The sequence below is a fragment of the Benincasa hispida genome, chromosome 2 (genome assembly GCF_027475165.1).
Source record: "Benincasa hispida cultivar pf3 chromosome 2, pf3_genome.v1.1, whole genome shotgun sequence".
NCBI lineage: Eukaryota > Viridiplantae > Streptophyta > Magnoliopsida > Cucurbitales > Cucurbitaceae > Benincasa > Benincasa hispida.
Genome location: NC_143479.1, coordinates 9,614,154 through 9,639,027, shown reverse-complemented (window position 1 = coordinate 9,639,027; position 24,874 = coordinate 9,614,154). Strand labels below are relative to the sequence as shown.

Here is a 24,874-nt window from a genome sequence, read left to right as displayed (position 1 = left end):
GAGTATAAACATCAAACAGTAGTTTTTAACCTATTTATTATATTAAAAAAACAATTATGGGTAGAGGGGACAAACTCTAGCAACGTGAAATTCGTGGTTCCAAATTGTGGGCCTAGTCATTTAAAAGCCAGCAACATTTTTTTTTTTTTGTTACATTGTTATTATTTTCCAAAATAAATAAAAAGAAAAATACCATTGAACCAAAGGGAGGGACATTGGACAGTCACAACAAGGAGAACAGAAACTATGTCTGATGTCTCATAAGAGAGACTTTTCTTCATTGAATATGAATTTAAACCGAGCCTGTGAGATTAGTAGAAGATTAGGGGCTCTTTAGTAATTTGATATGCACAACAAGTTTTGACAATTGTGTACATAAATAGTCTCAACTAACTTAAAACTGTTAGAAGTCTAAGTCTGCGAAGATTGAAGAATGAGACTGACAACCCAAATTTCTAGTCTAAGTTTGAATTACTCGAAAAGGAAAAAGAGAGTTATGAGAACCTAAAAAAAAGTTACGAAAACGGATTCTTGAAAACGATTAAACAAATATGGGTTTTGGTTGTCTGTGACAGTTTTCATGCAGAAAATCCTCAAATCAAACGATCCTTAGAAACAAGACTAGTGTGCACTGCTGACATTAATTTCAGAGAAGAAATCCTTTCGAGTGACAATATCATGCAAGGAACTGGAGAGAGATTCTTCCCCAAAGTACTTCTTTCGTTGTCTTCATTTTCCCTCCCTCACAAACAAGTCAAATGTGCAAAAATGGATCAATTCAAGGGAGATTTTGGATCAGGAATTGTGTTTCTTCAGCCAATTTCTTTGTTCTATTTAATTGAAAACCTAGGGAAGACGAAGAACAAGATGAATAAAGTGCTTAGGCAAGCAAACCTTCTGCCCCTTTTTTCTTTCCTCTTCCCCTTTGTGGTGGTTGTGTGAGTGCGTAGTATACTGATTCCAAGAACGTATACAGTACATCTTACTCGCAGTTTGTTGATGAGGCTATCGTCTTTAAGGTGAATAGGGAGAAATATTCGTTAGTCGGTATTGATGGTGAACTGTTCTCTCCTTGTTTAGAAATATGGTTTTGCTTTGCTCCAAGCTTGAGAGGGTTATGCAGTCTTTTTTTGGAGGATATCGAAAGGAGCAGTGGGTCTCATCTAGCGAGGTAGTCTATGTGATGAAGGTGAGCTAAGTATCAAGAACCTGGCAAAAAGTAACATCGGCCTTCTAGATAAGTCGCTTTAGAGTTTTGGTACTTTATACCATAATGTCATCACAAGTAGGTGATGATTTAAGTGTTACTCTTCCAAGTGGGATACTTATTATTATTATTATTATTTATATTAGTGAACATCCATGCCAACTTACATGCACCTTGACTAATCTCACAAGATAACCCACCTAACCCTACAACCTTTGAGTATCAAGAAAACTCGTAAAATATTAAATTCTAGATATGTGATCATCATGGATTGAAACCATGACCTCTTAGTTCTTTATTAAAAACTTTGGGATACTTATGTTATGTTGGCCTTTTGAAGAGTCCATGCAAAGTCATTTAACGAGGTTTCCCTGTTTTTTGTGAATGGCCTTGCATTTTCTTAGCAAAGGATCCCTAGATTGACAATTACCTCAACTCGTAATCTTTCTCGGAAGGAAGATGTTTTAATTAATTGTATTTCGTCTTAGAACAGTAACTTTCCAGGATCACCAGATTGGCAATGATCTCAACTCGTACAATCTTTCTCGGAAGGAAGATGATTTCATTAATTGTATTTCGTCTTAGAACATTAACTTTCCCTCTACTTCTCATTAATTTCATCCTAGGAGGTCTCTTTCTGATCCTGGGTATATGAACATATCTTTGCTCGTTGTAACATGGTGTCTATCCAAATTTTAGCGACTTTTGTATTTGGACCCTACATTCTTCAAATACTGTCTCTTGCAAATCATTTTTCTTCTCAATTGCCCAACCCTCTCATCCGACGCCTGCTCCCCTCTCTTTACACCATTCTAAGATGAAATCTACTGGCTGGTATCCTGGGGGAGATCTTTACCTCTAGTTTTAAGCGCCTTAGAAGATGTGTTGATTAGGCAGGCATTGAAAGATCTTTATCATGTTTTTTGGAGTTGTCATCTTGCTTGGAGTGTTTTGGAGAAGCTTTTGAAGATTTGGTTTAACTTAACTCCAAACGTCAAATCATGCTGGAGGATGTGCTTCTTCACCCTCCTTTTCCTGAAGAAAGTCACCTTTTGGCTCAACAGTATTCACTTCTATCTTCTAGTTTATTGGGCTCGAAAAGATAGATGAATCCTTGAGGACGTCAAAAGTTTTTAGGAAAAGTCTTCGACTATAATTCACTTTAACGTCTCTTTGGATGTTTGGTCTGACATCTAATTTTCTAATTATCAGAATCTTTGATGGTAAACAATTAGAGCATCTTATTATAAGTTTTGTTTTGTTTTGTTATTGTTGTTAGCTGAGCAAAAAAGTAAAAGCTACATTTGCCAGAAAGGATGAAAAAAAATTCAAGCCAAGTTGTATTAGATGAATGGAACATCAAAATATCTAGCGTATGGATCTCGAGAACCAGAGGAGTCAGTATTTTCAGGTTCTTAGAGTTCTGCAGTTGGGAAAGTCATAGATACAGAATGAAGAAAGAATGGCACATAGAAATACAGGTTTGACCGCTGAAAGCAGATTCAACACCGGTAACTATCCATCCAGATATGGGACATGGTATGAACAAAAAAATCAATGTGTACTATCAAATACGTTGTGTAATAATTTATTCTATAAAGGGAAAATAAGACGGGATTATTGTTTGGCACAGTCAACAAAGTACACAAACATTTTCAGGAAACGTGATAGCATCCTTTCATCGATTTCTATGAATTTAGTAGGAAGTTCATGAGACTATAACTCCAGATCATACGTGATTTTTATAATACTCTAACCCATTTCATTGTCCTCCAGAGCCACTATCTTCCACTTGTATCTCACTTGAGCTCACTCCCAAGTTCTCATAATCGAATGCTCCCCCAGATTCAGAAATTTTTGTGGCCTTCTGCAACTCATCGGTTACATTTGGTTGTGTTGCTAACGGCTCGTCAGTAAACTGTTCTTTCTGGAAAGTTGGTTTTGGCCTTCGGATGGCTTCAGCTGCTTCTGGCAATGCAACAGGTGGTGGCTGAGGAGGAACCCATGCACGTTGAACAGGTTTCTCAGCATAGAGACCATTGGAAGAGCCTACCTTCAACTCATTATTCTCGACCTCTGTAATATTAACATTTCTCTTCTGCCACCAAGGTACTGAAGCATTATCGTTTTCGTAAGTCACACCATTGTTTTGTACCAAGGAATTCAAACCAGCATCTTCTTGAGACTGAGGGAAAAAGCCAGGATTGTTTTGCGTACCAACCTCCCAAGGCTATTATTACATGCACACACAAAAGAAAAATTAGTAAATATTTCTACTGTTTTAGTTCACAAGAAATCAGTTAAAACAAATATGTGTCCGAAGTCTCTAGTTATGGTTAATCTAGATCCTTTTTTGGGTGAAGCATAGCCAGTTTTCACATATGACAGAATTAAGACATGTTTTTTCAAAAAGAAAAAGATGAAGAAGAAGAAACAAACAAGAAGATTTATGACATTTACAAAGAGGAAAAGGGAACCATTCCCCGCCACTAAGAGAAACGAATCAATATAGATGATTTCCGATGTTGAATTGAGCACCCAAATTAGGAACCATTTTCCCAATCGTCAGTTTAGTGAGGAATGACTCTCAGTACCATTCTCCCTTCTTTGCAATGCAATAGGCTAGAAACCAAAATGACATCAGAGACAAGAAAAAGCTAAAGAAAAACTTTCACTAAAAAGACCTTGGCTCTAGGAGCTAGGCGAGGATTTGATGGCTGTTGATTTGGGTTGGGAGGTAAATCATCTATGTCCTGCAATGAAGCCAGTATTAAAAGACTTAGAACAAAGCTCACAAGGAGTTCAAGAGTTTGAGCAAAAAATTAAAAAAAAAAAACCATGCACAATTACAATTTTAGTCCCCCAAGTAAGATGTCAATTTCATTTCTCTGATTCCTTTAAAAGAAGAGTGAAAAAAAGGGGGAAAACTCTGTTTTCGGCATTAATTTTATCCACGGACACAACCATTCAATTGTAATGTCATTCCTAAAAAGTTCCAATATGACCAACTATATATCAACCCTGCCTTGTTGGAGGAATTACAAATATTGAAACCCAAAGGAAAAGTCAGATTTGATACTAATGATGTGCGTGTGTGAGGGGGTAAGGAACCAATTTGAAAGCCAAAGCTCTATTCTACCAAAAAAAATAAAATAAAAAATCAATTAATAACTTACTCTAATATTAGATGGCTTCTCTCCTCTCTGGACCATGGCCATGATCTACACATAAATAAGAACAACAAGAAGGTCTGAATCAATGCACAACAAACTTAGCCAAGATACTATAGAACACATCAGCAACCAGCAGCAATAATTAATTATCAATAAGTAATTAACTGCACCATAAAGGTAATTGCGGCTTGTTAATGTAGGTCAAAACATAGTGTAGCAAACTGCAGATTGTTCAATCAAATTCTCACATCTGAGGTAAATTTTCGTTGAATTGCCAATTTATTTTGTAAACAAGTGTTCATAATCAATGAAAATCAGTCAATAGTAGTGAGTTTTCTCTTGAAGTATTAGATTATGTAAGTTTATATATCTACCTGGCAGATAGCATGCTTTGACATGGAAACATAATCTTGGACAAAATAAAGTTATTGTCCAGAAGAGACACGGGAGATTACATTACCTCCATGTAAGACTTGGGATGTGGTGCAACTGAGGGTTCAACAGGTTTGGCAGGTGTAGCTGCACATAAAAAATTTAGACATTTCAAATTGATTCTTGTGTTTCAAAACAAAAAACACCACACATTTAGAACAGCACTTAAACTGCTAATAGCAACCTGACTGCAAGCTAGGGTCCACCTTGCCATTGGAATATGGTTGCTGAAAAGTATTAAAATGAATTGGAGGTCAAATTCAGCAAGTAATGGAGACCAGATACCATAAAACAAAAATATCATCACATGCCAGACAAATGTTGCTCATTCAATGACCACTATTAGCTCACCTTTGAACTCATGGGAGTAATTCGATAATCTTCTTGTTCAACGGTAGTAGTTCTTCCGTACGTGGTTGCTACCAATTATTGTAAAAGAATTAAGAGTATTCATTAGTTATTCAATATATTTCTGATAACTGAACTATCATTTGCAGATATATTTCATGGTGCTAATTTGATTATCTCCTTTACCAATAAAGAAGCCCTTCCATTTGTGCTCTTTGCTGATAACTTTAAAGGAATTAGGAACACTTATCAGGAAAACTCAATATTTTTGGAAACTGAAATGTCATTTGCAAATATGTTCTAACCAATTTACTGTACAAAACAAACATGTTGAACATTGCATGAACTTAAAAGCTAAATATCAATGTCAATGCCATCCAAGTAAAAGATTATGAAACTTGCATATTGGTACAAAAGTTCCATTTTTCTTTATTAGAGACTCTTCTCTCAGATAACTAGGCTGTAGTACCTTCCAATTTCTCAATGGCCTTCAGCATCAACTTCATCTGCCCAAGCTGAGCAACCAACAAGTCAAAACAGTCCTCAAACTTCTTTTTCTCTGCAAGTTATTGAAAAACCTCATGTTACCAACTTGTCAGTCCAAATTAGACATGGAATTAGGAGGCAGAAGAATATAGCTAAGACCACCTTCATTTTTAGAAAACAGCATCTCTTGACTCGCCTTTGCCACATCAGATGCTGCTGCTGCTGCAGCTTTGGCAGCGGCAGCTGCTTCCTCGGCTGCACTTGGTTTTGAATTTATTTTCTTCTCAACGTCATCGTCTTCCAATACAACTTTACGTACCCAAGATTTCAACCTAGGAATAATAGAATTCTGATACAGAGAATATTTTGTTAGAATTAACAGAAAACTTCCCGATATAGAGTTTATCCTTTGCCTGACAAAATAGAGTCATATTTAACAGGGCACTCAGCCCTATCAGTCAAGACATTCAAATACCAGAAATCTTTAAAGTACAGAAACAACAAGCATAGTCATGAAATGTTTGGCCCTTCAAAAAATAGGAGTAATATAAAAGTTACCTTGATTACTACAACTGTTCCAGCACCTGAAACAGCCAATACTCCTATTGCGAGAATGGCATGTGACCAATGGAATCTAGACCGTGCGACGGTCCCCACACGAGATTCACCACCAGCAGGAGGAGTGACAGCAGCAACTGGTTGAAGAGATTGCGTAGAGGGCTGTGGCTGAACTGTGTTCACCTGTCCATCTGTTCACGAATAACCACATAAAACCTAATGAATTTGGGCAACTCAAGAATTCTGAAGACATAACAATAAGAGGAATAAAATGAAAGAAAGCGGGGAAGGGAAAGAGGACTGAATAAATTATGAGAGTTCTACTTTATTCCTCGAAGTAATTATCACCTTGACTCACAGTAGCAGTATGAGAATTAGATGGCGGGTCCTGTTTTGACATCCCCAACACACAAAAATAATGAGCGAACAGAAGTTAGGGGCAGCATACAAAATAATCAAAGGAATCGATAATAAACCAACAATCTATAAGACAAATCAATGGTAAAAGAATTGGCTTACGGGCACACGCCTGAATGCCTCATCAATCTCTTCCTTTGTAAGACCCTTTCTTTCTAAAAATGATCGTCTATAAACAACAGGAGAGCCTCTTACTCTAGGATGTTGAAGAAATTTCACAGCATTTTGCACTTGATCCTCTCTCATTGGTTCAGAGTTCACAAACACCGATGGCGGTGAGGTTTGCTTATCAACCTCCGCCTTCGCATCTCCATGATCCTCAATCGTAGCTCGTGCAGGAACTGGAGCAGGAGCTGATACAAACACCAACCTCAGTCAATACTTACATGAGGAGAATACTGGAAACCGATACCGAAACTCGAGGTTTCAACTTAGTCATATCACAGTAACATTGACCAGACCAACCACACAAAATACAGTGAAACTAAATTGAAAAAAGAAACCAAGAAGGGAATCAAATTCAGACCTGAATTCTGAGGGTTATCATCATCCGAAGGAGGAGGAGCAGATTGAGTTGCCGCCATGGAAGCCCCTTCTTCAAGTTTTGCACATCAAAAACGCTTTCAGCCCAGAAAGGCAACTACGAGAGAGAGGAGGACTGAAGGAATGGAGAAATTGGATGGAAGAAATTGAGGGATAAAGAGGAAGAAGAGGAAGATAATTCGAAGGATAATAAAAGGAAGGAGAAGAAATATCAGAAGAAAGCTGGGGGTATAGGCAGAGACTGGATTTTGCGAATTTCGAAGAGTGAATTATTATTATCATCATTATTATTTATTTATTTTGCAAATTTTGGGTGGAAAATCGGAAGAAAAAGTAATGGGATAAATAGCAAATCTATAAATTTAAATTCTAAACTAATAATTGTATCGATTTGAATCTCGAACATTGAAAATTATATTAAATCTCAAATTAATAATTGTATCAATTTAACATCTGAATTTTTATAAATGTGTTGATGGTAGGAGGAAAAGTTTTATTTGTTTGTGAGTTAATAGATATGCGTTGATGGTCATGCGCTGATCATGCATTGGTCTGAAGTTTTATTGCTCTCTCTCCAAGTATAACGAGATCACAAGTTTCTCAGGATAATCTGAGGTCGAACATGGGGATTTGCAACTAAGAGATAATCTTGTAAAGTAATGTGTTTGAGGCGGAGAATAGAAATAAAAAGAAAGAAGCTGATTACTATGTGCTACTCCTACTCTAGCTAAACAAACTGAACAATTGAAGTTTGACTATGAGAATCGGTAGAGATGCGGCAACTGTTAACGTGTAATAAGATGCATGGAAAAGTAGGGTTGTGGAGGAGATATCACCAAGTCCTTAAGTTTGGTCACAAGAGTAATCCTAGCTCACCACACTAATGCATCGCACACCTCTTGGTGGTCAGCCACGTGCTTTATATCTCTATAATGCATGCTTGCGTTGAACATAAGGTTATTCTTATCTCTAGGAAAACTGTTTACTTTGTTTAGTAGGTTTCACTACTTATCCTCTAGAGCAGTTGGTTATAACTATTCCGCTCACAGACAAGCATTGTGATAGCCTCGCACTAAGCAAACAACATTGACTCACTATACTCGCGTGACGCATACCTCTTGGTGGCTTGCTACATGCATCATATCTCTATGCCGCATGATTGAGTATGCGATAACTCTTGCAAGCTGCACTTACTTTATTGCAGTGAAAGAAAAAAGATGATCAAGTAGAAGAAGATGATGAAAATGATGTTGAAGGAATTAAAGAGAAGCATTGATTACAAAATGTATTCATGTCTTAAGCCAAAATGTAATACAATATAGAAGTGAGAAGAGAGATGGATGGCTAGATGTAGGCGATCTCTTGCTTCCATCAGATGTGTGTCAAGGCTGTCGGTGGTGCAATAAATGGGCGATGGAGTAGTCCCTTTCTTGCTCATACTCTCGATTGTGATCACAGGAATATACCCAAGGCAGAAGTCCCATATACTTTGAATTTGGGCTTCAAGGCCCTATTTATAGAGCTCAAACGCCGACAACTTTGATAATACCGCTCTGAATCACTGTCATTCCTGTTGCAGTAGGTGAAAATGTCATAATGATCTTATCTCTTTGATACTCCCGAGGTATGCGTTCATGATTGTTTCTTATGAAGTATCAAGCATACCACCCACTTTGCGATCATCCTCTTATCATGGTTATCACTGTAATTGCGGCATTTCATGCGATCAACTTGCCTTCATTAACATCAATGCATGTGATCAACTTTGCGATAACTTGGGATCAGCGCATGCGATCGATTCCTGCGACAACTACAAAATAGACGTTTTGACGCAAAATAACACATGATTCTAAGTAAAAGGCTGCCTCATAATTCTAAGTAAAATGCTCCAATAGTTGTATTTCTACAAGCTATCATGTATCAATTTAAATCAACTTTCATAATTGTATCAATTTAAACTCTCCATTATATTTTATTTAGATACACTTATAAATGTTCAAGGTTTAAATTGATATATTTATGAAAATTAAGAGTTTAAATTGATATACTCATGAAAGTTTAGGGTTTAAATTAATATAATTATTAGTTTAGGGGTTTAGATTGATAGAATTTCTAAAATTTAGGATTTAAATTGATACAATTCCAAAATCTCAGGTTTAAATGTTTTAATTTAGGATTTAAATTGATACAATTCCAAAGTTTAGGGATATAAATTCATATTTACCCCTTTTAAATTGATACAATTCCAAAATTTCAAGTTTAAATGGATATAATTTTTAATTTAAAATATAAATTGATATATTTCCAAATTTTAGAGATATAAATTCATATTCGGCTCCTCTTTTATTCCATCATAATTTTTTATGTCCCACGGCCACTACGCCCAGTCCCACCAAATAGAATGGAAGGAATATCCTGGCGAATTTCCAAAATTGTTTTTTTTTAATAAATGAAAAGTTCGAGGATGTTTTCGTGTTGGCTTCCTTCGAAATTACAGGATTTTTAAGTGCCATTTACTTTTTCTTTTTTACCCCAAAACATCAAAAAATGCATATTTGATTGACTATTCTTTAAATTTATTGGCTTGAATTAATTAATCAGTGTAATTGTTACATACCATCCCTCCTTTACGAAGTTCAAATTCTCCTACTTTCATTTAATCTATTTTCACAAAAAAGAAAAAAGAAAAAAGAAAAAAAAGAAAAAACATTTGTGTCATGTTTAACCAACTAAATATTTTCATGTAGTTATAATATAAAACTCACATTTTTAAATTTTATTAGGTGGATTTTATTCAAAGAGTGTGAATTTTCATTGGCCATGTATATATGGTCCATATTAATAGTATTTGACCTAAAATTTGCCAATATGAAACTTTTTATGAAGAAAATTCATTTTCATAGATTTTTCCTTATTGTTGGAAGTATAATTTGATGTGTGAATGCAATTCTCCACAAAAATGCCCTGATTTGAATTATTATAACACTTAGAAATTTAACAAATAATATTAATATCACAAAAGTTCGAACCAATGTAGGATAAATGTTCTACAACATATAAATTGCTGGAGAACTCAATACAATTTTAATGTTTTGTACAATCACCACTTACACAGTTTTAATATTTTATGTGAATCAACTAGATTAAATGGCAAAATTAGTCTCAATAGTTTGGAAAAAATTAGAATTTAATCTCTATGATTTTAAAAGTTAAACTTTACTCCTTAATTTGATAAAATTCTCATAAATAACCCCTAAAATCGAATCAAATTTACAATTTAACCTAAAACATGTATATTTTATGTAAATCACCAACCTTATTCAAAGGTCTCAATGGCTACCCACAATGATTCAATATTCTGATACAATTGATATTGAACAATTTAACATAATTAAATGAGTGGTATTAAATTGGAGTAGTTATATACTTTTCTCCCTCCAGGCGTATTTACCTAAACAAATAGATTTATGAAAATTTAATATGGTTTCTTTAATCCAAAATCACCATCTTTAATTATTTTTTAAGTTGTACACCAAATAGACAATAACTCCATAAGAAGTAGACCAAATAGCCATTTAACTTGAGAGTAAATGAATATAATTAAATCAGCATCTTTCTCAATTTTGCAAAGAGGAAAAGATTTGATTAATTACTGTTAAGTAAAACTCGAGCTAAATAATACATGACTAAAAATGTAGTTTAACAAACAAAGAATTCTAACCATGAAGTTTACAACACTAACTTGACAGCTTTAAATTGTTAAGGAGTTTGTCCACCATGATTCTCTGTTGGACCCCAGACAGAGTCTCGGAGTTCAATATTGCATTTGAAACAACAATGGTCGTGGACGGAGATTCGGCATTGACCTGAAAGTATAGATGTGAAAAGCAAGATATGCTATTTATAAGTAAGCTCGGCAGAAGAAATTTGGTTAAAAAACATTTTTGGTCCCTAAGCTTTCATGAAAGTAACAATTTAGTTTCTGAACTTCAATTAGTAATGATTTAGTCCTTGTACTTTCAAATTTATAACAATTTAGTCTCTGAATTTTAATAAACAATGAGTTGGTCCCTATATTTTACAATTTGGAATGATTGAACCCCATTGTAAAAATTTTCATCAAAATTAAGTGTCATTTTTTATCACATGACAACTTAGTCTTTATAGTTTATATATAAATTTGATTTTTAATCAATTTATCAATCTACACATATAAGAAATTTCATTAAATCATATCGTATCAATATTCTTTACGATAGAGACTACATTGTACAGGGACTACGCCATTACTTACTAGAGTTTAGGGACTAAATTGTTACAAATTTGAAAGTATAGAAACTAAATTGTTATCAACTGAAGTTCATGAACTAAATTGTTACTTTTATGAAAGTCGGGCCCAAAAGTGTTTTGTAACTCAAAAATTACATCTTCAAGTTTCAAAGAAGAGTTAAGTTGGAGATTAAAAGGGGAGAGTGAAGAATGGAGAGTAATAATTCCAAGTTTCCAACCATCTAATATGACTGTCAGATAAGGGAAGTTTTTCTTTAAGAAAACAGAAGGTTAAAATGTGTGCTAGAAGGAATTATGGGAAGAGAATTTATGCATAGTAAACCCATAAAGTCCTAGCAATAAAAAATGTAGGGGTTGAAGAAATATATACCCAAACTCGGCCATTTAAACCAACTGCTGTCTCGAATGAAAGCTTCTTCCCAAGAGATTCAAGAATTGGACATGTGGGAGAACTTAGAAGCCTAGAATAGAGGATAAAATAAAAAAATGGGAATGAATGATCAGAAGAATGACTTAAAAAGGGAAAAAAGAAAAATTAAGAAAACCAACTTAGCTTACATTCTTGATAAGCCAGTTGAACACTCAAACATGTAGCCATCCTTTAGGAGGCCAAATCCAGCTGCTTTCCCACTCGCTATACCAAGCAAAATAACACTCAAGTGAGATATACGATCAATAGCAAACAAAAACTGAAAAGAAACATGAACTTGCATAGAGTATGTATGCAGGCCGTGCCCACCCTCTTCAGAGGACGAGTTTACAGCACCATTAATATATTTCTTTGATGGAGACTGTATCAACTTTCAAACAATTTATTGGACGTGTAGAGACAAAAAGTTAACTAACCATCAGTGCATGCCAACTCGGGATTCATTCCAGGGTTTACCTTCACTACCCGCACGTAAAGCAGGGCACCCATCTACAAAACAGAATCAATAGGACGAGTTTAAGGAGAAAAGTGAAACCTGTTAACTTGGACCGAATACACTTGGAATATAACTCTCCAAATGAGGATAAGTACAAGAAGATTGCGAAGGAAAATAATCCAAATTAAAAAAGGTGAGACATTACACCTTTTATTGACATGCAAAGAAAGATATTTCTTAACCACCCCTGCTTCCTTCACTAGCACCCAACAAAAATGGAAGAAAAAAACATTCAAGCATAACCTCTCGGGATTACAAATGAAGTGAAGGATATTTCTTAACCACCCTTGCATCCCCCACCAGTACTCAACAAAAATGGAAGAAAAAAACACTCAAGCATAACCTCTCAGGATAATAAATGAACTGACAAAGTATCAAACTTCTAAGGAAGACCGAGGAGCAACTATATCGAAAGATCATATGGTGAAAATACCAAGAATGTATACACAAAATAATGCACACCTCAAATTTGGGTATGTTACGCCTAGTTCCTCCTTCAAATGCAAGAACAGGAAGAAAGCCCAATGACGGACCTTTTATGTCAACAAGAAAATTCTGCAATGGAAAAAAAAAAAAAAGAATTATAAAATGATAACTTAAAAGGTAATCGAACAAAAATCTAATAGATTCCAAGTTACCAAGGTAAAAATTAGAAAGGGAAAATAGGGAAGTCTAAAGATATTGTATGTGAGGAGTGGGCGTCTTTGTGAAAGCTTTTGGGTGTGTGTCTGCTGTGATTTTGTGGAGCATAGGTGTTACAGTTAGGTAGAGGGTGCATTGAGTGTTTTGTGTACAGGATAGCCTTTTAAGTGTGTCTCCGAGAGAGGAAAGGGTATGCCTTTAGTGTTTTGTTTTGGGACTCATATTTTGAGGGTTCTCGGAGAGGGGACCTCTTGAGTCTCCATTAGTTATTACCGTTACTATAAATCGAGATTTATCAAATTCTTCCCTAGTATCATGGGACTAATTAGACATGGATACTCTCACAATGGTGCATTCCTTGAAGAAGGCGTGAGGGGGACCTTGATCATTTGTTATGGGATAGTTAGTTTGCTCACTGCCTTTGGAGACACTGCATAAAATCACTTGGTGTTTGTCAGGTTCAAATTAGATATAGCAGGACTTTGTTGGAGGAAGTGCTTCTAAACCCTCCTCCCTTCAAGGAGAAGGGCAAATTTTTGTGGCATGCTACTTCCTTTGCAATTTTGTGAGACATTTAGACTGAAAGTTGGATTTGTAGAGAGATTGAGTGATGTGGTGAGGAAGTTTGGGAGGAAGCAAGTTTTAACACCTCATTGTGGACATCGGTCACTAAACCTTTTTGTAATTATGAGCTGAATCTTGTACTTCTGGTTTGGAGTCTTTTTCTATAGTTAGGGCCAAACTCCCTTTTTGGTATGCCCATATATATTCTTTTATTTCTCTCAATGATAGCCTAGTTTCTTACCACCACCACCACCACCACCCACAAAAAAAAAAGAAGAAGAAGATATGGTTACCAGTCAAACCACAACCATCCACACATGACAATCAGAAAACAAAGCAGCACTTACGTCGGCTCTAGAGTCAAGCACGATTCCAAGAACACAATCTTCCGCACATGGCACGTACTGGAAAACAGAACATTGCATTAAAATTAACGCGAGAATGATATTAATATCAATTCAATTGAAGAAAACCCCGAAACTAGCGTTGAAGTCCATAATTCAAAAGCTAGCTGAAAGAACATACAATATAAGGATCCCAATGTCAATTTGAACAATGTCATTTACCTACCCTTTTCTGTGAGCTTTCAACCCAATATTTGTTTGGTTTCGATAACCTCAGTTTTCCAACTTTGGAGACAGAAATAACATCCTGGTCCTGAAAGATAACAAAAAATAAATAAATAAACAAAGGTAACTACAACAAAGCGAACTTTGATTGCCGAAACTTGAACGACATTCGAAAAAACATTTGATTGTCGGGTCACAAACTTACGCTAGGGAAACTGATGGCTGTTAATAGGGAAGCAAAACATGTAATAGACGCATAAACATTGAAAAAAGAAAGAAAGAAAGAAAAAGAAAACCCTAACAGAAACCTGTCGAAGACCGCTTCCAAGCTTGATGGTCTCGTTGGCCATGTTTGAGAGATCGAGAACCACGTCTCCTGGAACCTAAACAATAACATTCCAGTAAAGATACCCGAATACTCCAATTCATTTAGAAACTGTAGAACATCGAACTTGAGAAAGCCGGGAGGAAACAGACAGATGAGGTTGATTTCGAACTTACAACTGGATGATCAACGAGAGTAGATGAAGAACTAGAAGGTTTTTCAACCATTGTTACAGATGCAAGTAAACGATATATTGTACTGTAGACGGCGATCGGAAGAATGGTGAGTGGAAGAAACCTCTCAAACTGGGCGGAGCACCAAACACGAAAGAGAAGTAATACGCGCCAACAAAGGCAGACCAAAATATTTTGTGAAATTTACATAGGCAAATTACAAAAGTAATCATACCCTCAAATTCTCCATAGTAAAAATTAGCACCTAAATTTTTATAAGAATTAAAATTAGACTATCAAACTTAAAATTATTATAGAAATTAGACCCACAAATGATAAGAATTGGTTCTTCAAACTTATATAAATATTACCATTTAAACAATTATGTAAATTTGAAGGTCCAATTTGACCCAATTTTATCTTTATCCTCATTGCATAAGTCATTTGGCATCTTCCCAACCTTTTGGCTTTTGATAGCCCTATCTCCCTTTTTTTCTATCCTATTCGGTGGGCGAGAAATCTAGTGGAATCTATCGATCGTCAATCTGTGCTAGCTTCAAATCATTTGAGTCATCCTCCCTTATTCGTTGAGGAGGTCTCCCATTGGTCAACCCCTCCCTCGACGTGTTTAAGGTGAACTCTGATGCGGCCTTTTCTAGACAGCGAAATGGGTATTGGTGTTATTGTTCATGATTTATGTGGTGGTATTATGCTTGTTTTGGAAAGTCACTTTCCTCGGCTCCATGGATCTTGTCGAGGTCGTTGCCATGTTTAGTGGGGTCTCCAGTGCTCTTGAAGCTAGTTCTCCCCTCTTTGGGTCGAAATTGACTCCAAAATTCTTTGAAATTTTTTGGTTGGGAAATATAGCTTTGCGAATGAGGTTAAGTCTTTCGTTGATGCCCCAAGAGAGCTCCATCTCTATGAATCTATCATTGGTTTCCAATGGATTATGTCATTCACTCTTATTTAGTTGTTTCTTAAGCTATTTTCCTTTTTTAGTTGTACTAAAAAAAATACTCAATTTTAACATTTATATAAGTATGAGGGTTCAATTTTAAAAACTGAAAGTTTAAAGTTATAATTACAACTACCATCATACTTTAGGAATGATTTTTGACAATTTTTACGGAAGTGAGTTTAGCTGATAAAAATTAAAGAAATATATTGTTGTTTTATTATTATTCATTATTATATATTTTGACATTTATGATAATCTTTACTGGAGTTGAACTTAAGTTGGTGTTATTTTTGGAGTTGATTTGATGCGATGTGGTTCGATCTCTAATACTTGATCCTCTGATTCTCTCTCAGTTGGGTGAATATGCTTGACTTGGAGAAGGAAAGAACCGAACGTTCTTGCAATAGAAGTCTTGGAAGCTTGGAGTAGAAGTCTCGGAAGAGTATTTGTGTCTTCAAAGGTCTTCTGCCTTATAGGAGTGCAACTTCAGGAGTCTTGGAAGCTTGAAGTAGAAGTCTTTGAAGAGTATTTGTCTTGAAGTAGAAGTCTTGGAAGAGTATTTGTGTCTTCAAAGGTCTTCTGCCTTATAGAAGTGCAACTTCAGGAGTCTTGGGAGTCTTCTGCTTGTTAGTGAATTCTCTCTGGGTCTTTTGAGTGTAGAAAATGTTGCCCCCTCCCACAAATGAAGAGAACTTCTCTATTTATAGAGTTCTCAGGTGGGCTTCGTGGGCTTGGTTGGTCCATAGGCCTGACCCTTGGGCCCAATTAGTTGGTTTTGGGCCTGATCTGGAATTTGGGTCTAATTCAACTTTTTTTTTTGGACTTGAAGCCCAAATAGTAATATCAAATTGGACCGATTAATCTCATCTGATTCATCCGCGTGACGTCATCGAAACTTGTCTTCAATTCAATTCGGGACATGTGTCAACTTCTAATTGGACCCAAAGTCAATGATTTAGAAATTCGTCGTTAATTTAGCAAACGACGTTGTGACTTGTGATTGGTCCAAAATTTCTCATTCAACAAATGCCCCCTTTTCGAGATTTATGCACGTATATGGGGGGATGAATCTCGAAAAAAATGTAATTTGAGATCAAAGTATGATTTTTGACTCTTTTAATTTGGTGCATCATTATGATCAAAATATGAGAATTTAGCTCAAAATTTTGATTTGAAATATTGTTCGTTTGACACACTTTCGCTAAGTAAACTTTAATTTGACTAAAGTAGGATTTATGTTCCACTTTAATTGCAAATTTAATTTAACTTAATTCGAATTCGGAATAGAATTTGGGGTGAAATTGAATCTTGATCAATTTTGGTTTGAGATAAAAATTTGGGATATGCTCAATTTTACTTGGAAATGAGTATAGAAACTAAGGTTGATTTAAATTTGAGATAAAATTTGGAATATAACCAATTTTTGACTCGACATTTTATTCATAACTCAATATCAAGGTTAACCATTCAAATATTAATAAAATTGGGATATGGCCAAATTTTAATTTGGGACGGATTTGACATTTATCTCACCCGATTTGGCTGGCTTGAATTTAGAATAAAAAATTGGATTAGAAGCTTTAGACTGAGATTTGGAATAAAAGTTGATTTTAATTCCAATTTGAATGGAATATGAATTTGAACTTAAATGGAAGAGATTTTGGAGAGAGCGACACTGGAGAGAGCGAGATCGTGGGAGAGAGCGAGAGTAGAGTGAGCGAGATTTTGGAGAGAGCGACACTGGAGAGAGAGCGAGATTAGCGAGAGCATTTCGAGCGAGATTGTGGGAGGGAGCGACAATGAAGAAAGCGAGATTGTGAGCGAGAAAGCGAGAGAAAGCAAGAGTAGAGAGAGTGAAATCAAAGAGAGAGCGAGATCGTGGGAGAGAGCGAGATTGTGAGCGAGAAAGTGAGAGAGAGCGAGAGTGGAAAGAGCGAGATCAGCGAGGGCATTTCGAGCGAGATTATGGGAGAGAGCGACACCAGCGAGAGGATTTCGAGCGAGATTCTCCATTTATTATTATTATTATTATTATTATTATTATTTATTAATTTTTTTTTATCTCAGGCAGTCGTCTGCTTTGTGGCTAGCGATACCAGCCTTAGCGAGATTTCCTTCTCCATACTGCTGGCTTATATGTCAGATTCTCTCAAGTCTTAAGCTCAAAACTCCTCGCCGTTGAATCTGGGGATTTAAAACTCCACCGTGACCCCTAATTCAGACAGCCTCCAATCGAACATGATCTTTTTTTGTTGACTCTTAACTAATTTCAACAAGAATCGAAGTTCCACAACAAAATAAACAGTATTCAGTTCATGTAACCCGTGATTTTATCAGATTTCAACTGATTAGTAGAAAAAAATTCCATCGAACTTAGCTATATAAATATTGGCAGGATGCATGCCCTTCTTCATCTTGTAATGTGATCTCCTTCGTTCTTACGTCCTTTCCATCCTTTGTCAATCAGACTTGGATTGCAATAGGAAGCTGTAAGTGAGGAGAAGGGATAAAGAAGGAAGGATGGGGAATTAGAGCTTCCTTTTTTTTTTTTTTGCTCTATTTTTTTATTTTTTTTATTATTATTATTTTACTAACTTTCCATTTCTTGTTCTTTGTAAGAATTGAAGCATAACTCAAGAGTTTTTTTTTTTTTTTTTTTTTAAATCTTGTCGACCATCAGTAATCAGGGTGGGTTTTTTTCACGTCCCTGTGCCCGGCTCCTTGGTGTGCATGTTCTTCCTCGTATTCGTGCATCTTGATCGTCATGGGAGGGGCCCCGCTAAGGCTTACAACTTTCCCATTCGATCACCCTAGGGAGAATCCTCGAAAGGTTTGCCTCGTAGCACCATTCTTGTATCCTAATCGTCATGGGAGGGGCCCTGCAAAGGCTTACAATTCTCCCATTCGATCACCCTAGGAAGGATCTCGGAAAGGTCTACCTTGTAGCACTGCTCGTGTATCCTGATTATCATGGGAGGGGCCCTACAAAGGCTTACAACTCTCCCATTCGATCACCCTCGGGAGGATCTCGGAAAGGTCTACCTTATAGCGCCGTTCGTGTATCCTGATCGTCATGGGAAGGGGCCTCGTAAAGGCACATAACTCTCCCATTTGATCACCCTAAGGAGGATCCTCGAAAAGTTTGCCTTGTTATGTTACTCCTTGATCAAAATTTGAAGATAAGGGAAATATGCCATTGAGTATTTGAAGATGAGGCGGATATGCCATCAAACCTTGAAGATGAGAAGAATGTGCCATCAAGATTTTGTACGGAGTCAAGTTGGCTAGAGTCGATCTCGCGTACAAGGCGGAGCCAGACGAACCAGAGTTTTCCTCGCATATGAGGTATAGCTAGACAAACCAAACTTGATCTCGTATATGAGGTGGAATCACACCCACATTTTTGGAGAGGAAGCGAAGCTACACCAATTTTGGAGAAAAGGTGAAGTTGTACCAATATTTTGGAGAGGAAACGAAACCGCACCACAACTTTGAAGATGGAGTGAAGTCGCGTCATCAGTTTGGAGATGAAACGAAGCCACGCCATGACTTGGAGATGAAGCGAAGCCGCATCATTAGTTTGGAGATGAAATGAAGCCACGCCACGACTTTGAAGATAAAGTGAAGCCGCGTCATTAGTTTGGAGATGAAACGAAGCCACGCCACGACTTGGAGATGAAGAGAAGTCGCGTCATTAGTTTGGAGATGAAACGAAGCCACGCCACGACTTTGAAGATGAAGTGAAGCCACGTCATTAGTTTAGAGATGAAGCGAAACTGCGTCATGATTTTGTAGACCGAGTCATTGAATATGGAGTCGAGCCATGCACACCGACCTTGAACTTGAAGATGGAGCGGAGTCATGCACACCGATCTTTAACTTGAAGATGGAAGTGGGACCATGCACGCCAATGTTGAACTTAAAGATGGAGAGGCATCAATGAAGCCTCTGAACTTAAATATGGAGAGGCATCAACGAAGCCTTTGAACTTGAAGATGGAGGAGTATCGACGGAGCCTTTTAACTTAAAGATGGAGAAGCATCGACGAGACCTTCGCACTTGAGTTTGACAAAGCATCGAAAAATTCTTCGTATTTGAGTTTGATAAAGCATGAAGCTTTGGCAGTAGGCTTGACTTTGTGACTTTGAGCATGAAGATGAAGCATCGATGGAGCCTCTAAACTTGAAGATAGAGGAGTGTATAAGTTTACTTTTAAAGAGGAAGCGAAGCGCATTCCACGTGTGTGCCTTTTATTTACTGTGTTGGCTCCTTACGAGGGATGAACATCTTCAACCCATTATGTTGTCCCTAATAGGGATGAACATCTTCAATCTGAAGTGTCATTCTTTGATGGGGATGATCAACATCAATCTTGTAGTATTATACTTAGGTGGTTGTGGTACCTCTTCTGATGGACTAAACTTAAATTTCTTTAAGTTTCCTTCGTACCTTTAAAGAAAGGGATCGAATCATGACGTAGTTCAATTTTTTTTTTTTTTAACTGGACTGAACTTGAAGTTTCTTTCAAACTGGCTACATACCCTTCTTAGTCATAGGGATCAAGTCATAATGTAGTTCAAAGAGATTTTTTTTTTCTTTTTATGCGCGACTGAACTTAAATTTCTTTAAGTTGCCTACTTACCCTTTATAATGAAAGGGTGATAGTTGTAACGTAGTTCATACAATTTTTTTTTGGCGCCGTTCACATTTTAAGCTCATGCGGGCTAGAAGCATCATGCAGTTTAGGCTCTTGCGATTAGGAGCTTCTTCATTTAAATTTCAGAAGCTCTTATTTCATCATGGTTTTGATTATTCTTTTCATTTGTAGGATTTGTCAATATGATGAGTTTTGGCTTCACTATCAAGGAACCTTCTGTACTTATGTCAACAGAAAATTTCCTCTTCATGCGTGAAGAGACACGACTGTGAATCTTTTCGTCATTGTTTTCTTCATGGAATGACGTTGGCTTCAAGATTTTCATCCTTCCTTTACGTTGATCGCTTGTTGTCTTGAGACGATCAAAAGCAGATGCTGGAGGTTGATCTTTCTTTGATGTAGATATACTTAGCCTTTTGAAGGCTGAAGTTCGAGCAGAAGTAGTCATTGCATATGAATCTTCTTCTCCTACCGTGGCCATACTCAATCTTTGAAAAACTGAAGATCAAGCACTTGAAGGCTTATTACGATCGAAGATAGAAGTTCTTTGCTTCATTTCTTCTAAGTTCTCGACTTCTTCAGCAGTCACATGATTGTTGTCGGCTTCCACAATGCCGACATTGTGACATGCAATAACTTCTGATACTTTCTTTGGATGATTATTGAGAAAGCTTCTTGGGAGAAATTCTGCCGAAGTTGCCGACTGTCGGAATTGAGGGAATTCTTTGTCTTCTTTCTTAGCAGGCTTAGGCTTCCATGTCATCTTTTTGCCTTTCTTTTTATGAGTCTTGTTTCTTCTTTTATAGCTTCGATAGGAACACGACTCTTTTTGGGTGGAGTTTGGTTGTCTTCTCTTTCGATGAGTCACTATTATCCACCCTTCGTTGTCATCTTTAAAAAGCTCATCTTTCTTTTCGGAATTTGCTGTTTAAATCTCTCGTTGGAACCGAACAACTATAGGCTCGAATTCTTCAAACTAGATCGGATTTTGTCTTTAAGCATGGGACACAGACATTATTAGAACATTTGAAGTCACCGCTACTATAGTGTGATTTGTCTAAGATACTTCATCCAAATCTAGCTCAATCTTCTTTTCACGAGCCAACTTCATAATTCATTCCTTCAGCACGAAACACCTTCCAACTGGGTGACTAATGACCCGATGATACTTGCAGTAGTTAGGATCATCTATTTTTCCTTCTCGTTTCGGTCACTTGTATTTTGGTAGTTGAATAAGTTACTTCTCTAGTAGTTGCTCCAACATATCTGCCACATCAGAGTCGGGGAATGGATAAACCTTCTCTTGTCGTTCTTTAAGAGTTAGACGACGCTTCTCGCCCTCATTGTGCCTTCTTTCAAATTTTGTTTGTTTTCCTTTGGAGGAAAATTTCAGCAGGGTCACATGAACGACAATAGATTCTTTTGTGGCACTACCCATGATCTTTTCAGTGCCCTTGGCATCATTTTTGTATTTTCTCCCTTCAGAGCCTAGGAAATCTTTAGTTCCCCTATTGGAAATGCTCAGCTCCATATCATGAGCGCGTGTTGCCAGCTCCTCAAACGTACGAGGTTTTATTCCTTGTAGAATGTAGAGAAGCTCACAGTGCATGCCTTGAGTGCACATCTCCATTGTAGATAATTCAGTAAGTCTATCTTTGCAATCTAGACTTAAAACTCTCCATCGATTGATGTAATCGATGATTGTCTCTCCTTTCCACTGTTTGATGTTTGTCAGCTTCATCATGCTAACAATACGCCTTGTACTATAGAAGCGGTTCAGGAACTCCCTTTCTAGTTGTTCCCAACCTTCAATCACTTCTGGCTTCAAATCAATATACCAATCAAAAGCATTTCCTTTCAAGGTACGAACAAATTGCTTGACTAGCTGGTCTTCTCTAGTTCCTGCATTTTCACAGGTTTCAATGAAGTGTGCAACATGTTGTTTTGGATTGCCCTTTCCATCGAACTACTGGAACTTTGGAGGTTGATACCCAGCTGGCATTCTGAGGTTGTCGATTCTCTTGGTGTATGGCTTAGAGTATATAAAGGAGTTTTGCAACGGTCCTTCGTACTGAGCTCTTATGGAGTTTGTGATCATATCCTAGAGTTGTTGAACTGACAGGGAGGCAACAGAGGTGGATTGTGGGGGCTGACTTTCTTGCAAGACATTATTTCCTTTGTCATTGGCTTTTGTAGCTGGGGATTGACTTGATTCAGCAGTATCTCGAGCCTGTATCTCATCTTTTAAAGCAGCGATTTCATGATCTCGCTCCTCTACAGCCTTCATTAGGAGATTTATCTTTACCTCCATCTCTGCCATGGTCGACTCAGTCGTTACGTCAGTCATCGTGACAGACACTACATCAAAATGTGATTCTTTCTCTGATAGATCAGTAACAGAAGCATAGTTTTCAAACAAGGGATTTTCTCTGATGACGATCCCGCCTTTAGGAAATTCCATCAGCTGGCCCCAGATTTCCTCCGTGATGAAAAATCTTATATAAGTGTTGCTTGCGACGATAGCTTGGGATGCAACTTTCTTTGGTGCCATTTGTAGATTTGTTGACTCGGATGACGAGAGAGGGATGAGAGGTAGAGAGGTCCCACTGGGCATGCCAATTTGTTCACACGAGGTTTCCGGAGAAACGTGTTTTGTGGAGTTGAACTTAAGTTGGTGTCCATGTTGGAGTTGATTTGATGCGATGTGGTTCGATCTCTAATACTTGATCCTCTGATTCTCTCTCAGTTGGTTGAATATGCTTGACTTGGAGAAGGAAAGCACCGAACGTTTTTAAAGTAGAAGTCTTGGAAGCTTGAAGTAGAAGTCTTGGAAGAGTATTTGTGTCTTCAAAGATCTTCTGCCTTATATGAGTGCAACTTCAGGAGTCTTAGAAGCTTGAAGTAGAAGTCTTGGAAGAGTATTTGTGTTTTCAAAGGTCTTCTGCCTTATAGGAATGTAGCTTTAGGAGTCTTGGAAGCTTGAAGTAGAAGTCTTGGAAGAGTATTTGTGTCTTCAAAGGTCTTCTGTCTTATAGGAGTGCAGCTTCAGAAGTCTTGGAAACTTGAAGTAGAAGTCTTGGAAGTGTATTTGTGTCTTCAAAGGTCTTTTGTCTTATAGGAGTGCAGCTTCAGGAGTCTTGGAAGCTTGAAGTAGAAGTCTTGGAAGAGTATTTGTATCTTCAAAGGTCTTCTGCCTTATAGGAATGCAACTTCAGGAGTCTTAAAAGCTTGAAGTAGAAGTCTTGAAAGAGTATTTGTATCTTCAAAGGTCTTCTGCCTTATAGGAATGCAGCTTCAGGAGTCTTGGAAGCTTGAAGTAGAAGTCTTGAAAGAGTATTTGTGTCTTCAAAGGTATTCTGCCTTATAGAAGTGTAGCTTCAGGAGTCTTGGGAGTCCTCTACTTGTTGGTGAATTCTCTTTAGGTCTTCTGAGTGTAGAAAATGTTGCCCCCTTCTACAAATGAAGAGAACTTCTCTATTTATAGAGTTCTCAGGTGGGCTTCGTGGGGTTGGTTGGTCCATGGGCCTGACCCTTGGGCCCAATTAGTTGGTTTTGGGCCTGATCTGGAATTTGGGTCCAATTCAACTTTTTTTGTAGTTTGGACTTTAAGCCCAAATAGTAATATCAAATTGGACCGATTTAATCTCGTCTGATTCATCTGTGTGACGTCATTGAAACTTGTCTTCAATTCAATTCGGGACATGTGTCAACTTCTAATTGGACCTAAAGTCAATGATTTAGAAATTCGTTGTTAATTTAACGACGTGGTGACTTGTGATTGGTCCAAAATTTCTCATTCAACATTTACCTCATTATCTTTTTTTTTTTTTTTCTCTTTTAAGAAACTGTTTTCCTCGTTATAAGTAAATATTGCAATTTTTACATTTAAACTCGCTTTCATTTAAATAGTCGTTAAAAATATTTTTCTTATATGAATTATACCATATATATCGGGTACATAGTTGATACGAACAATGACACAAAAGTAGATTTTGTTCAATAAGGAGGCATTTGATAGCCCAACTGAATTGGATAAGGTGGATAAAAATGTTTGGACTCTTGTTTGTTGCATTGATGAAAATAAAATGGTTGGTTTAGTAACCCACTATTTTACCACTCCTATTTTCCCAAACATTGTCATTGCTTACTTGTTTTCCCATGTGTTTTCATTACTTTTTCGTTTTTCTCTCTCTCATGCATTTCTTCACAGTTACTCTTCTTCTTTCATTTTCTCTCTTCTTTCGTCGTCTGATTCACCTTTCTCATTTTCTCTCTTCTTTCTCTATTTGGCTCGTATGGGTTTTATTTTCCATTTTCTTCCTCAACTCCTCTTTTCCCTCTCTCTCTCTCTTTTTTTAAGGTTGTATTTTTAGATCTTTTAGATATGAACTATTTTTTTAGTAGATCTCTGATTAATTCTTCTTCTTCTACTTTTTTTTTTGCTTCAATCTAATTTTTTTTTATTTAGATTCTAGATTTCGACCTGCATGTTTACGTTCACGTTTTTATTCCCTCGTGTTCTCTTCTTTACATATTCGATTTGTTAGATGTATTTAAATAATAGTAAGTATAATTAAAATATGGGTTATGTATGTGGGTTGATATT

General features: G+C 36.8%; 2 protein-coding genes across 3 annotated transcripts; both read right to left on the bottom strand.

Moving 5' to 3' along the window:
- Positions 1–2,769: 2,769 nt before the first annotated feature.
- Positions 2,770–7,466, bottom strand: PEX14 (peroxin 14). 2 transcript variants are annotated; one of them, XM_039023535.2, is made up of 12 exons: positions 7,148–7,466; positions 6,724–6,974; positions 6,553–6,592; positions 6,205–6,395; positions 5,809–5,995; positions 5,630–5,719; positions 5,164–5,231; positions 4,997–5,039; positions 4,841–4,899; positions 4,384–4,428; positions 3,892–3,960; positions 2,770–3,437 (listed from the first exon to the last, which is right to left on the bottom strand). In XM_039023535.2, exons 1-12 carry the CDS (start codon positions 7,203–7,205, stop codon positions 2,970–2,972), a joined length of 1,569 nt encoding a protein of 522 aa, XP_038879463.1. In that variant the 5' UTR covers positions 7,206–7,466; the 3' UTR covers positions 2,770–2,969. The 2 variants fall into 2 exon arrangements, with proteins under 2 accessions (XP_038879463.1, XP_038879464.1); XM_039023536.2 differs by lacking the exon at positions 3,892–3,960 and having other exon boundaries at positions 7,148–7,434.
- A 3,319-nt stretch (positions 7,467–10,785) lies between these two features.
- LOC120070855 (uncharacterized) lies at positions 10,786–14,943 on the bottom strand. Its single transcript, XM_039022747.2, has 9 exons — positions 14,657–14,943; positions 14,464–14,538; positions 14,157–14,243; positions 13,934–13,990; positions 12,843–12,935; positions 12,301–12,373; positions 12,013–12,088; positions 11,825–11,915; positions 10,786–11,030 (listed from the first exon to the last, which is right to left on the bottom strand). The coding sequence occupies exons 1-9, from the start codon at positions 14,705–14,707 to the stop codon at positions 10,902–10,904; spliced, it is 732 nt and encodes a 243-aa protein (XP_038878675.1). The 5' UTR covers positions 14,708–14,943; the 3' UTR covers positions 10,786–10,901.
- Between the last annotated feature and the right edge of the window lie 9,931 nt (positions 14,944–24,874).